This window comes from Strongylocentrotus purpuratus, unplaced genomic scaffold, assembly GCF_000002235.5.
Source record: "Strongylocentrotus purpuratus isolate Spur 01 unplaced genomic scaffold, Spur_5.0 spur5_scaffold_5, whole genome shotgun sequence".
Lineage (NCBI taxonomy): Eukaryota > Metazoa > Echinodermata > Echinoidea > Camarodonta > Strongylocentrotidae > Strongylocentrotus > Strongylocentrotus purpuratus.
The window spans coordinates 20,744,152-20,760,277 of record NW_022145611.1 but is presented as its reverse complement, the minus strand read 5'-3'; the positions used below and the strand labels follow the sequence as shown (position 1 = coordinate 20,760,277).

The 16,126-nt window shown below is 35.8% G+C and overlaps 1 protein-coding gene across 1 annotated transcript; it reads right to left on the bottom strand.

The window, feature by feature from the left end:
- Positions 1-671: 671 nt before the first annotated feature.
- On the bottom strand, positions 672-15,769 carry LOC115929743 (phosphofurin acidic cluster sorting protein 1-like). Its single transcript, XM_030999681.1, has 5 exons — positions 15,442-15,769; positions 13,828-13,915; positions 11,116-11,205; positions 10,207-10,332; positions 672-1,003 (listed from the first exon to the last, which is right to left on the bottom strand). The coding sequence occupies exons 1-5, from the start codon at positions 15,546-15,548 to the stop codon at positions 710-712; spliced, it is 705 nt and encodes a 234-aa protein (XP_030855541.1). The 5' UTR covers positions 15,549-15,769; the 3' UTR covers positions 672-709.
- Between the last annotated feature and the right edge of the window lie 357 nt (positions 15,770-16,126).

The window sequence follows — 16,126 nt, the reverse complement described above, 5'->3', positions numbered from 1 at the left end:
ATATTGCCTGCTTAGAGATGCCCCTACAGCGGTAGGGATCTCTTGGCTAAGGATAATATGTAGCCATAAATAATAAGGGATGCAGGTTTTTGAGATTGCTCCGTCTGTAATGCATCTCTGCAAAACTTGCAGGAGATTTGAGCTTGTGCCAAGGTACCTTTGTGCACTGAAAACACCATATTTTGGTTAATGCGCGCTAGGCATTCAGGTACTGTGATGCCTCTTGAGCATACCATGCAAAGCGCAAAAAAAAAAAAAATCATCTACAGTATGTACCTTATACAGTCACCATAATGTTACTGTTATGAGGAAGCTATTTGAAGCAGCAGTATTGTTTTTATTTCCCTTTTTAGGATATTATTTCCTTTTAATACTATACAGAATGAATAATGTACAAAAGTATACAATGTTTTATTTCTTCAACCTATTCTACAGGGTCAATAGAGCCAGACATAATGAACTCAGGCCAAAATTAAACTTTGAAACATAATAATATCATATTATGTTTTACTTCTTTAGACCTGGGCCCTGTATTACAAAGAGTTGATATCAATCGCAACTTATTTGCGATTGATATCAATCGCAACTATGTACATTAGAGATAGGAGATTGCAAACTTGCGATTGATTGGAGGACTTGCGATAGATTTGGATCAATCGTAACTCCCTGGACTACAGGTTAACTGGATAGTCTAGGGGGCTCAAAGGAGTCAGACCTCATAAACCATGGCTATACAGTAGTTTAGAAGAAAAAAGAAAAAAAACCACTGTGTCCTGTTGCACCTATAGATCTTGAACAGACCCACCAACTGACTGGACCTAGAGCCCCGTACCAGGGACATATTGTACTTTGCAAAAGAATATAAACATGTCCTACCTCTCTTGACCTGGTCCACTGGCTGGCTGGACAGTCCTAGAACGGTGACCTGAGCCACCTTATCCCTGGCCATGCCATGCTCCTTCCCATACAGACTCAGCTCATTGTCTTTTGATTGTTGTAGCACCTAGTAGAAAGCACACAGAAAGGAAAAGTTATATTTTGTTTAATACTCAGTTTCAAAATAAGAATTATAATGCATGTGACCACTCAGAAATATCTGGGTCAAGGCAGTGTGGAACATGGCACTGCAGTGATTTGCACCTGGTTTCCCGTTGACTCACTATCACAGACATACATGTACTGTTCTGTAGGAGTATAAGGTGGGAATGGATGCACTGCAGCCCCCATGAATTTTTAAATTATTTTTAAAGTATTTTAGCGACTGACACCTCATGTGATATTCGGGCACTCGAATGTAAGTTGCAGGTGCCCAGACTGTCCAATATTTATATCAATAATCATGCTGTGCAATATTCCATTTTAAATTACAAGTATTACCAAACAATTTGAGGCTTGTTCAGTTAAACCTGCCTATAGCGACCACCAAAGGGAAACACAAAAAGTAGCCTTTGTAGACAGGTGGTCTTTGTGGACAGGTTCCTTTCATACATGATTCAATGAAAAACCATTTTAAAGGGAAACAACAAATGTGGCCTTTGTAGACAGGTGGTCACTAAAGCAGGTTTGACTGTATAACTGTAAATAAAGTAGGCAGGCCTACAATTTTAGCACCATTCAATATTGCTGTGCCCATGTAAGCCATCCAAAAATCAACCGTCTGGATCTGAACACATTTACTATTTTATAATTTGATTTAACCATTTGGCAACATTTCAAAGCAGAAATGTTATTATTCTACTCTTTAAAAGTATACTTTGCACATATTGGTATGACTTATATTAATGTTTGTAACATCATTTTTCTCCTCCCAATACAATTTCTTATCAAAAGGGTTGGGGTATTCTATGAATAACATTATCTATAAAAGTACATTGGTGCTAATAATGTCAGGGTGAATGGCATTCATTTATGACAGAAATCAATTATGAGGGAAACCAAAACCATCTGGTCTTTTAAGACAATTGAACTGTTTATGAAATATGATACAGCTCTACATGTAATTAAATGTGTCACAAACTGTACCTACATGTATAGAGTGTAGATCATACATGTACAGTACATACTGTATACACAAAACGTACACAAGTATTCTGAAATGTTTCAATATAGGAGAAGTCAATATGAATTAAGAGAAGCTTCAGTAGTCAGTCAATAACTCAATATGCCAACCCGTATTTCTTCTCTCGACAACCTTTTTATTAGAGCCCAGACATTCCGGCTTGTATTTATAAAGCCTGTGCTTTACTAACGAGCAGGAAATGAATTGGTCTAGCTGTCAAAAGTTGAAAAGTTCATTCTAACATAATGCTGAGAGTGATCATCAGGGAAAGGATTTTATTTATTCCATTTTAACCTAGAACCAGGGTCGATTCTCAAGGATTTTAGTGAACCGAGAAATGGTAAAGCCCGCATTATCGTGTACACTTTAATTCATTGAAGTGTAGCTGTGATCTATCCTCATTTCCCTGTAATTTAAAACTGTTGTTTTGGTTTCATAAACACTGTATTTAATATCAAAACATATCTGTCAAAGTCACTCTTCTCATCTTCTTTTTAACCCTACTTTCAGTATGTTTAAATGTGTACTATTACAATTGAAGATGTAATATTTATATTCTAATAAGTGGCTCGATCTGCTTTAACATTGAATTAATATGAAATGAATATTACGCTTTTTACATTTATTTCAGAGACACTACATTAATAAGTACTGTAGTTCATCATTATACAGGTACTGTAAATGTTGAGTTCCATCTTAAAATTGAATAGATTGATTTGCCACTCATTGCATAGAAGAGATGAGATGGATTGGGGAAATGTGTTTTTTTAATTACACTGAAGAAAAAAAATCAACTTTAAAGATAAGCTTGAGTTCTGGTAATGATAGAAAATAAATTCTCACAGTAAAACTTACACTAAATGTTCAAGATTACAAATAAATGACATACACTGTACATGTGCCAAACGATTTTGGTAGAAAATGTATAAGGGCTGAGAAGAGCATAGAAAGATAAGGAACTCAAAGTAAGTATGCCCGACACCATTTGCTTTTAAAACACAGGTCACTATGTGCAAATGAGAGTTGTGGTTTTTACTGAAGATGATTTCCAGCAAGTTTTACCCAGGTTGTTTTTATTTTACTGGTTCAAACAATCAATCTACTGCAGGATAAACAATCCAGAATGAATTATAGCCATGTTGGCATGTTCTCTCGACAAACGATGCCAATACCAGAGCTCAAGATCAGCTTTAAAGTTTTAATCCTGCTACATTTGTACATGTATGTCTAACATGACAATCGCTTCAATATACATGTATATAGGACTGAGTAGAATTTTGCACATTCTTTTAGGACCTACACCCTGTACAGTGCATATTAAGGCATCTATAACAAATATAAATCAAGGGCAGCATCATGGGTTTGGGGGGGGGGGGAGGTACATGTACACAATACCATGTGATTTGTCAAAACATTGCCCCTAAAAATATAAGAACCCTTTTTAGCTTGTCAGAGATTGTTAAGACCTGTGTTCCCTTTAATAAAAAAGCTCTTCTACATAATTACCCTTCTGCTCATTTAGAATTTGGGAAACTACAGCCTTTTAGAAAATTATAAGCTATATTTCATCACAACTTTTAAAAAATAAAAAAAATGAACTGCAACATCAAGTAACCATAAAAGATTATATAAAAGTAATTTATATTCATGGCCTTCTCTTCTGCTTAAACTACTATAACCACTTGCTGCAGTGCATTTAACACAGAGTCACTTTGACAAATTACTGCTGGAATATTGATTAGGGGATTTGCAATAGTTATTGATTGGTCTCGCATTAATGCATCATACAGTATAGTATCACCTGACTGCAAATTGGCCAAACGGCAATGGCTGACAATTGCATTAAATAATATACCATGAAATAGAGATGGGATGGGGGTGGTAAAGTATATATGCAAAATACAGCATGGACACGACTGAGGGCTTGCATGTCTCTGGGCAACAGTGAAGCATTTCACTTTTGCAAACCCTGGCCCATAGGTAACCATTTCTTTCCTCCCCTCGCTTCTCATTTCCTTCTCTTTCTTTATCATTTCTAGGATTTCTGTATTTATTTTGTTGACTTTGTATATATATAAACTGTGAATTTCTGATTTGTATAGCCAAATAAATAATAATAATAATAATAACACTGTTTAACCTACAGTATATGTGTTATGACATAGCCTATACATAGAAGTATGTGTACAAGGTCATAGAAAAATTCTAAGTAATAACATACAATCTCTCATCCTTGCTCACAGGAAAGTGAGAGTTCAGTTAGAGAACAAAAGCAAGACAAAAGTTGAAGTGTAGTGTAAAATAGTCTTACAGTTAGTACCGAATACACAGAAGAATTACTGTACATTTACTGAAGATTTCTTTGGAGTAGGCCTACATTTATAGTTTGTACAACGTGAAAGCTCTAAGCTCATATTTCCTACTGGCAATCAGCAACTGAAAGCAAAATCCACCCACATGTACAAACTACATATAGCTTTCAATTTTCATTATGTCAAGCAAATATCTTTAAAGCAATATGTAATTTTTTTTTTTTTTAATAATGTTTAAATAATATATAATTTGTTTGAATGACATAATAAGCAATTAAATATTAAGTATAGAATTATTCCTGTTTTAGAAGCTTTGAAAAGCTAAATAGAAGTTGAGGCAAAAAGATTATCTATGTATTATGTATTACATACATCTCTCTGGAGTTTGTTTACTGATTTTGTTTTGCAAATGTACTGGAGGGAAAAACTTGAAATTATAAATCATTTGCAAAGGATATTTTACCAAACTTTGTTATCATTACTAACTTGATGTTCCAATCTCACAGGATATATATTTTGCAAGAGGGGATGGCCTTAAATTCAACAACAAAAAAACAAAAAATCTTCTTTTTTTTAACGCATTTAAAGATGATGACATATTACATGTATGTACACCTGTACATGTACATTTCTTCTATCAAAGTCACTTCATGAAGTATTGGCAATCCCAAACTGAAAGTATGTATTAAAAAAATTAGTATCTGATTCCAAAAATGAAATAGTTTCACAAAACGGAAACGTCAAGCTAAAATGACAACTGTGCATGACAGATCTACAATACGTGCAAATAATAGCGTGCAAGTTTGTGGGTGTGAACTGTGTGAACTATGAAACTGAAAGTGGGAACATGACATCTAAGACACGCAGGAAAGGATTTCCTGTTGTTTGTTTGTTAAAAAGCTTGAGGCGAAAAGACAGTCAAACATGTCACAATAGAGCAACTTGACCACCTCAGTGTGATACATACATGTACATGTACTCTACATAAATTGTAGATCAACAGTGTGCATGTTTTATAAGCCATTATATTAATGAGAATGACACAAAACACAACAATTCATGTAATATACATCATGGATATATTGATTATCATAAAAACAATAATTTGTGAAAATGTCTGTGTCTCTATCATTCATAAAAGTATCTTTATGGAAAAATATCCAAGATTCCAAGTGCTTTTAACTGTACAGCAGTCAGTACAGAGAATTTAAAGGGACTACCGACTACTACTACTACTAGTAAGAAAGAAACTTTAAATCAGACATGTGGAGACTCAATGTTTGCATTGGCCTACATACTGAACACACACATATTTGCCTCGCTTGTGTTATTAAACGGGGCGAAATGGCAATGCAACATTTTTTTGATTTGCTCACAGTAGGTGTTATGATGTAGACCTGCTAGCCCTGGATGTGTCCACAAACAGGCTCGCTCAAATGTCCAGGGAACAAATTGGTTTCCTTTTGCTTATGACATTTCATAATTTTCATTGTATGATTATATGACAGTATACACATCATAATTGCATACTGTACATGTACTTGTATCCCTTTATTATTCAGTTGGTATTGTTTGTTTGTTTGTTACTTGATTTCCTCTTCGCTCTCTCTCTTCTGTAAATATTGACTTGTAACTGTTTTGTAAATCCTAGTTGTTATTGTCTAGACCCCCTTTGAAAACCTACTGATACTGAAAGGGCTGTCACACCCCATTATTAGAAAAAATCACACAGCAAAACTGACTCCACTGACTGTTGTTACATACAGTATTAAAGTATTAGGTGATTATTCAACAAAAAGTCTGTTTTTTGTGTACATGTAAATAGTGTATTGAAACAGAAATGAAATTGTATTTGTACAATTCTATATTTTGTCCTGCCAAAGAGATACAATAGTGTTCACATAATAGGGTGACAGAAAAAGCCCAAGGCAAATGTCAGGTCACACAAGCATTACCTGATTATGAAGACTTAGAGACAGTCAAGACTATAAACAGAGCATTTGAATAGTTCCAACAGCAGGTACAATGCTTTGTGTGTCCACACAATTCTTGGTTCTAACCTTGGGCTATCAAAAACATTAAAATTGAACTTCAAGTTTAAATTTCATTGGCTCAATCTAGTCCACTTTCAAGGACACGCAACTCACCCAGGGACCACCTCCCTGCTCTACCTAACCAAATCAATTTCTTTGTTCGCCTCTATGCACAATGTACATCAAAGGGCCAAGAAACTTGAGATGCAAGTGGTGAACAGAGAGATTACTAACACAATGTACAACGTACATGTAACTGTTTTACTACATTGGCTTCATGAGCACACAGCTTGAGGTCCCTTCAGTGTACATTCTCACAAAACATGTGGGCATGTCAACTGCATTGTGTACAGTACAGTACTACTCAACATCAAGGATTGACGAAGACCAGTATTATGACACAGCATACTACTACTCTAATCTGTATGGTTGTAGGGTGCATTCAGAATAAATGTACATGTACAGTGTAGGTCTCTATGGACATGTACTGTACATGTATCTATGGAGTAGATGTATATCATCAACATGTCACCAATCAATCAATCACATGTCATACATCTCGAGGCTTTATACCGGTATATGTCTGTTTTTAGATTTGAATACATCTGTACGCACAGAAAATGAATGAATGGAGAACACTTTTATTGATCTACTTTGACAATATAGATCAATGCCTGTAGGCCTATATTAACATCACAGCTTGAAATTATCAAGCCTACACATTTAGAACACAATGCCCCTCTAATTTGTATCCAGACAACTCTTCCCCTCCCCTCCCCCCCCCCCCCCTCTTCCCCATTAATAAAATGTGTACAAGGGGCCCATCTACATCCCGCTAAAAGGAGAGTGTGGAGCCCTGTTTAGACAACATCATCCATTGTACATTATGCTGGAGAGATAGAGTGCATCTTCATGAGCATGGAAATAGGCTACTACTACTACAGTAAACAAGCCTCATACATGTACATGTACATGTAGATCATTTATAATGGTGAAGCATCTACATGTACGTGCTTATTGTGTCCAAGGTACGTTTACATGTACATGTATGTATTCTTGTAGACATACACAAGTACAGTTTCCATGTAATTTGTACCATGCAACCCCAGGGCTTCCATTAACGATGTTTTGTTTTAGTCCACAGGAGGAAAGAATTGGAAGGTCACATACCAGACAGGGGTCACATCCATAACCTCAGTTCACACGAGGTCATGGGGGTAAACCAGTGTTTGTAAATATGTGACCCCTTGCTCCACATACCACACAGCTTTATAGGGTTGTGTGTGTGAAAGGGTATCATTTCCCCATTATGTTAAACACCCTGAAGGTTTATTGGCTAAACTTTCACTGCTTGTTTTAGTGCAATTGACATTATGAGTGTAAACTGACCCAAATATGTCTCATTCATATAGTAAGGATTTGTTTAATAGCCTGAAGGTTGATTGCCTCTATGCTAGCCACCCCAGAAAATATATACCCAGTTAAAGATGTGTCAGAAGTGACAATCATGAAGAAAATCTCATGAATGAATCTCTTGATATTTTTTTTTTTTAAATAAGTTTAAATCTCATTTTGCATTACTTTTGGGCATCTACATCAAAACTACAAATTTGAGAAATGTTGGAAATTGTTCCTTTTGAAATCATACAATGCAGTTTGACAATAGATTGCTGATACTTGTGTAAATATCTTAATATTCACTTTATTATCTGAAGAAGTAAAATTGTGCATTTGATTTCACCTTCCATAAAGTCATATCTCAAGCTGAAGACAAATTTATATTTTACGATTGTCTTATCTATTCAATGAATTCTGGTTAGTTGTGTAACCATGGCCTGCATTGTAAACGATCCTAGCAGCAGTGTTTAAATAATACAGGAGGTGATCAAACTTTACTGGAATACTGAGAAAACAGATCATCTCAGAAGGCTCAGATCAAATCAGCTTATGTCAATATTTGACAGAGTCTTCAGAAGGCTGAGGATGTATTGTTCATCATAGTAGAAGTTCGGAGAAGGATTAAATATACTTCAAGTGCTTCTACTACAAGTAACTAAGACCTAAATGTATTGATGGTTGTTGACACTATGATAGCAACAATTTAAAACGAATGAATCACATTCAATAAGGAACTTTGTGAAAGAACTAGAATTGTTTATTATGTCTTCAACAGTCATTCCTGGAAGTTGTAATAAACATGATTGATAGCCACGTCAAGTTGGTTTCTCTACTATTCCTTTATTGCAAAGATTTTTTAATTTATAGGAAAGGACCAAAAAGTCAAACACCTTTTCCTTATTCAACATGTTGTTTGGAGTAAACACAAATCTTGAATTTGATTCATGCACACATGTACTGTACATGTACATGTACATTTTCTATTCCTTTGTTTAAAGTTGTATATCTACAGATAGAAATTAAAATTAAAATTGATATTATTAAACTCTGCCTCTTTCAGATGTTTTGGTTGGTTAATCAAGTCTTGATTTAATGTGCTCTTTGTTAAACATGTTGTTTGATGTTTTGATTGTAATTGGTTTGAAGAGCACTTTGAGAAGCATTTACATTGAAGTATCAACTTCCTGCTACATGTATCCAGTTGTTTAAAGTGCATCGTCAAACACTGCATGTAAATGTGCATGTTTAATCTTGGTTTAGTTTTGATTTAATGTGTTCATTGTTAAACATGATGTTTAATGTTTTGATTCTAATTGGTTTGAAGAGCACTTTGAGAAGCATTTATATCTAAGTATCGACTTCCTGCTACATGTATCCAGTTGTTTAATGCATGTTTTTGTACATTTACATTTAGCCTACACTGTACATGTAGATGTCTAGTACCAGCTGCAGGAATTTATTTTGTTAAATACAGTGACTTAAATAATTTGTCAACATCATGATTTAGCACATGTATGATATGAATTACACAAGGCCAATTTGGGAATATCAATCAATATTTCCAAAGCTCAATGAAACATTTGAAGTATCTACATGTACATCTATTTTCAACAATTCAGAAAAATATGGTCTTTATTTCTCTCAAAATATGGTCTTTATTTTTCTAAAAACATTTGTTCTTAATTATGGTGCATCTATCTTTTCTCCATACGCCTGCAACTATAGCTGAGGGATGTTTACATGTACATGTACACATGTATGTAGCTACAACACAATATATGTGTAGTAAAACAATAGGGCTGTTTACTACATGTAGACCTTGGACTATAATTTCAATTGTTAATAATAACTATTAATAATATTTAGCTTTTATATAGCGCTTAATACAAATGTCTCTAAGCGCTTTACAAATATACTATTACCCCGGTCATTGGATTCAGTGCTTGCCCGCACATACACTGTACTGTGTGCACAATCTCCACTCCCTGGGGAGCATTCCTGCCTGGCGTTACTTGACGCTCAAAAACTGTTTGACCAACAAGGACGGTCGCATCTTACCGGGTACCCATTTAACACATGGGTGGAGAGTAGCAAGTGCAGGTTCATATCTTGCCAAAGGATATTAGTGTTGTGTCGGGATTCGAACCCTCGACCTTCGCATCTCCAGCCAAGCGCCTTATACCACTAGAACACGACACTCCCACAACCTTGTTCAAATTATTTTCTTAGCTTACAAGAAAATCTTTCTTTTTTTCCTCCAATATTTGAATAAAATCAATCAATGCAGCCTTCGATATTTAAATATCAAAACAGCATAGCCCCTAAAAAACATTTGTAAAATTACTTCTTTTTAGATTAGCATTTTTTAACTAAAGACATTTGTAGAAGAAAACCTTCTTCTTACCTCTGACATATTGATGAGTCCCACAGCTAACGTCTTGTAGCCCAGTATCGTCCTGTTCTTGTAACGCTTCCGCCTCTGAAGCATGATCCTGAGCTTGTTTCCATCACGCTTCAGAAAATGAGGATACTGCAAAGTAAAAGCAAAAAGACACTTTCATTTGGGATGATTGGCAAAAGTATTATTCAGCAGTTGACATATAGAATCTAGCGCATAACATATTATGAAATAATATCCCAATGCACTTCCACTTCTAGAGAGGTTTGTATATTATTATCCTAGCTTTAGCTACGACAGTGATTGTCAGCGCAATGTGGATTTTTATGATCAAATCCTGCTAGGTATCCCCATTGAATGCCTGGGTGGACAAAGAGACAACTGTAGATATCCATCAAATCATAGAATGCCTTGCCTAAGGAAGGACATAATGTACATTACTGCACCAGGCAGAGATTCAAACAATCAACCTTTTGATTGAGAGTCATACCATTTTCTTCTCAAGATCTGTGACTATGAGATTCTGAGAAAGAAAATCTACATGTATTAATGCTTTCTTCAAAATCATCAATGTTTACAAATATTTAACTTCAATAATAATTGTTAAATGTATTTGCATGTAAGTACAAATAACCTTGAAATCATAGTAGTATCATCAGAAATCTCTCAGGAAATGTTTTTTCAATGAATTCTGTGAGATTGTCAACATCCATTAGAATCTTCCTTCAAACATTTTTGGATTCAGCTTTAAACTGCAATATTGTACAACCTCCTACAGAAGGTGTTGTATAGCTTCTTTGTTTTTGTTGGGGGTGGGGAGAGGCCTTATATATTTCTTTCATTTACTATTCGGCCTTGGCCAAACTTGCAATATTACAATACCCTGTAATGTAAGGTTGTAAACTGTAAGTTTACCTGTAATGAAAATGACAGATCCAGTACTGTGTCCAGAATTTTGCCATGCTGCAAAAATATTTCGTTAGATCGCAATGTCCTCTTGGAACTCTGAAGAAATAAAAATAGAAGATCAGATTATTCAACATTTCTAATCAAATGCTTTAAGTGGTGATGCAATAACTGGTAGGAACAGAATCCTTTATAGACTAAATTGAAATTAATTACATACAATTGTAGGTACAATGTACTATTGTTTCAAGAATACAGTGTACACTTCATGTTTGACATCTAGAAATAATTAATTATTTTTTAAACAGAAAGATAAATTATGTTTGTCAAAGAGTGCATTACTATACTCATGTAAATGACACTGTACTTGTATGAGTCATAATTATATTGTTAACAGTCCATTTACAATGTACATGGACATTGACCTATAGATAATGTACAAGGATATGTGATACTGTCAACACTTCATGAACGTCTATATGAACTTGCTTATCAAGATTCAAGGAACCTTTCTACACGTACATGGACATGCATGTGTTGCTCAACAAAATAATGTTAAAACACTGGAGGACAGATACAATGTACATTCAGCCTACATAATGTAAATTGCACATTATTAATATCTGATCATTCTTAATTTAACATCTACGATCTTGTATAATGTATGTGCATGTACATGAGTGTATGATACAAGAACGTGTAAATGGGTTTAGACTAGGGAGACGGTGACCTCAGCGCGACCCTCTATCTAGACAATCACTCATTCTTCACCTTCACCATAACAATGAATCCATATCAGTGATTCACTCTTCGCCAAGCCCTTGCTTCTTTAACACTGCACTTTAGACAGTGTTTTGCAGAGCTGTCATGTGTCTACATCATGTCTACATTTATGCAGGGTAATTGAAGAGAAAGTCATGGCCATGAATGATGTTCGTGATCTGAGAGTTTCAGACAACAGCCATTGTGAATCTGTCAAGACCTTTCACTTTAATTTTCATATATTTGCTTTTACGATATGTGCATGACAAAGCACTGTATAATCAAATAGTGCACACTGTACAGAGAAGAATCAGTGTCAATATCATGATATTGTAAACATGGCCACCTATATTACATGTAGACATACATGTACATGGTAGCAAACTAATTTTCCTTGAAACCAAGTACTGTTTGTTTGTTTTACCTGACTGCTAAGCAAGCAAGTGTACGCTTGTGAAATGGGGAGGGGTTTCTAGTTAATTGGGCTCCTGTATGAGTTCTGTTTATATTTTGAATGTGGGGGAAGGGAGGACCCCGAGGAGGGGCTCTTTCATTGATCTACAGTGTACAAGGGGGGGGTGTACATCAAGATTTAGGCAATATGTAACTTAGACAATGGGTTAATTTGGACGAGACTAATAGTGTGGCCAAGTTATCCATTAGAACTTAAATCAATTAGAAATATTTTCATGACTTTGAATTGAGTACAGGTTTATATACATGTATGTAAACACCAATTTTGAAAATTATGAAGAGGAAATTATGAAGAGGCAATGTGTTCTGAACAAGACACACAAAATTATCAACATTCTACACTACCAAAAATCTCCAGACCCCCCCCCCCCCCCCCCAAAAAAAAAAAAAAAAAAAAAATGTCAACATTTTCAGTTAAAAAGCTGGTGTAGAGCCCTGAATTACTTAGAACTCAATCTATATAGTAGATCATCCTTCGGTTCAATTTAAAGAATAAATTGTACACTTGATCAACATATACAGTATCTTGTTCAATTCCAAAATGGAATGGAGCTGTTAAACTGTTTTTCTTTCACAAAACCAATCAAGGAAATGTTTGTGTACAACTGTACATATTTGTTGATTCGGAAGTGATGTGTAAACAAATTAAAAATAATAATCTAGTTTCCATTTATGTTTACAACAAAATAAAACATTGCAAATTGTAAATACTGTTACAAGGAAAGTAAGGAAACCAGTATGATGTCATACACTCATTGACAGTACACTCTGGCATGGCAAATGCTCACAATAGTGCAACACTTACATGTACAATGTACAAGTAGCCTTGGAAGCTAATCAATAAAAAGTAGCCTTCAAGTGTCCTTTGTCAAAGAAATCCAAATCCCAAGACTCATTTAAATGTATATTGAGCTAACGACTAAATTATTGATAGCCTTAACCAAGTTTTGTCATTATTTTAAAGTGTGTTATAGATAAGATTCTAAAGATAAGTATTTAACCAGTCCACCTTTCATTCTTGAGTTACGAGAAACAAACGAATTTAAAAAACATCTTTCGGATGGTTGACGTTGAAGGTTGGTCCCCAGACGTAAATAATCATATCTGATTGATACACATTCTGTAAAAACCCAATTAAACACAAAACATAGAAATTACAATGGGTATAAATAATTTAGTTGTTAACTGTACATGTTCCGGCAGTATCAAATCAAAGAGACATATTACTAAATAACTTGTTCAGCAGAGGGCTATTTTTCTAAAAATGTACATTGTAAAAATAAAACAACAACAATCCCCTCCCCCTCCTCATCATCCCCCTCCCTCCCTCCCTCCCTCCCTCCCTCCCTCCCTCCCTCCCTCCCTCCCTCCCTCCCTCCCTCCCTCCCTCCCTCCCTCCCTCCTCCTCCTCCTCCTCCTCCTCCTCCTCCTCCTCCAAGTTTTATTACAAATGATAAAGTAATGAGATCAGTTCATCATACTCACTTGCATTCTGACAGCTATAATGATAGAATTGAGATCACTCTCTAAAGCTTTGTGTACCACTAGCCGTGTCAGCCGCAAGCTACACAACCTATAATAAATGAATAGCAAGTAAAAAAAAATGTGAATGAAATATGGCATATATACATGTACATGCAGCATCTTAGATTTCAAAAACTTGTGTCCAATTTATTTCAAACTTGCACCATTGTAGAATGTAGGTACAATGTAGCCTTAAGGGCTCTCTCGAAATGTTTTTTTAATGATATTATTCGAGAGAGCCTTAAACGGCTCCCATACCCCTGCACGGAGAGGCATGTAAACAAAACTCAAAAGTGGTCCAAAATCACACTTTCGCGCACCCGACCAATATTGGACAGTGGCTTTGATAAATTTTGTTCGAGTTTTGGTCTTAATTAGCGCTTTAATTTCAAAATCGGATCTAAAAATAACAAAATAAGAGCAATTTTCTTACCAGACCGATACAGCTCAGCTCCCTTTTCACGTGTACCGTGTGAATTCACGATGTCTACACAATGGTGATGACCTCTGACTGGCACTTCCGTAATTGTGGGTAAATTGTGCTGCTTCCGTATAATGCGCTGTATGAGTGTTATTCAGCGCATTATACGGAAGCAGCACATTTACGAAGTGCTAGTCAGAGGTCATCACCATTGTGTAGACATCGTGAATTCACACGGTACACGTGAAAAGGGAGCTGAGCTGTATCGGTCTGGTAAGAAAATTGCTCTTATTTTGTTATTTTTAGATCCGATTTTGAAATTAAAGCGCTAATTAAGACCAAAACTCGGACAAAATTTATCAAAGCCACTGTCCAATATTGGTCGGGTGCGCGAAAGTGTGATTTTGGACCACTTTTGAGTTTTGTTTACATGCCTCTCCGTGCAGGGGTATGGGAGCCGTTTAAGGCTCTCTCGAATAATATCATTAAAAAAACATTTCGAGAGAGCCCTTAAGGCTAGGTACAATGTAGTTTACTTTATTTTTCTGCATTCACAAAAATTAACTTTAACAAATATTACAAAGGTTGAATTGCCCTTTAGTCTTTAGGGGAATTTTATTTTTTAATAATAAAGTCTACTAGTACTAGTTTTAGAAGAGTCTAGGCCTATGGCCTATGGTTTTTGTTTGTTGTTTTTTGTTTGTTTGTGTGTTGTACTGTTGTTGTTTTTTCAACCATCTGGTAAATTCCATGAATTTGATCATGTTGATGAAAACATCTATCTGTGAGATACTTGTCTTTGAATTTTTACTAGAAATACTACTTACTACTACTAGGCCTAAAGTCTAGCCTTAATTTTGGAACCCCTCCTTCCAAATCCATAAATCCAAGGCAAAGTCACACTGTCTCTGGCCAAGAAACTGGCCGGTTACGTTTCTATTCTAATTCTTTTTCCTACTATTTCTAGACTAGATCCTTGTCTACAACTAGACCGTCTAAATATTTACCAGCATCCATGCATAGTAAGTACATCTAGTACCAGGGATAGATATTCACAATACATAACGTTAAACGGGCTTTCCACAACGAAAAAAGCACAAGCACTAACTCAATACGATTCAGTGTGTCATCATAGCGTAATTCGGTTAGCCTACCTCGGGATACAGTTGGGCGAGGTCCTTTCGACTTCCCATGTCGCGAACAGCTTCATGGGCACGGGTTTGCCCGCTGAATTCCCAACTTTAATCACTTTCTCCGCCATGGTAAATCCAATTTAGTAATTGTAAATATATTCCAGCTAACTCTCAGGGCTTCATGGTAGTATAAGTCCAAAGAGTAAGAGTAAAGTCACAAAAACGGGTGAACCATCCCGTTTCTGGACCGTGCATGTCGAGAAAAAAAAATCACAGCTTGTCTTTCACAGTTATTCGTACGCGGGATGCAACTACTGTGTGCTTCAGGTAGCAGCACGTACCGCCTACTGGACTTATTTACGACTTCATACTGTGGATTCTGTATGTGGGTCATTTGAAAAACAGCTGGGTCAACGAGCGCGTACGCGTACGTACTGAATGATTTATTTCCCCTTCTTTTTCATTCTTCCCTTTTTTGTTGGGGGGGGGGGGGATGGGGGAGGGTAGGGGGAATGAAACACGGACTATGAAATGAGCAAGAATACAAGCATAGAATATGTAGGGTCCTTACTAGAAGGAAGACACAGCGCTATCTAATTGACCCACATACATTTCCGCTTTCAGCTTTCACGGGGCCTATCAAGTTATTATTGTAAATATTTTGTTATCAATTTATAATATCAATATTACTCTTTGATTATGTTAC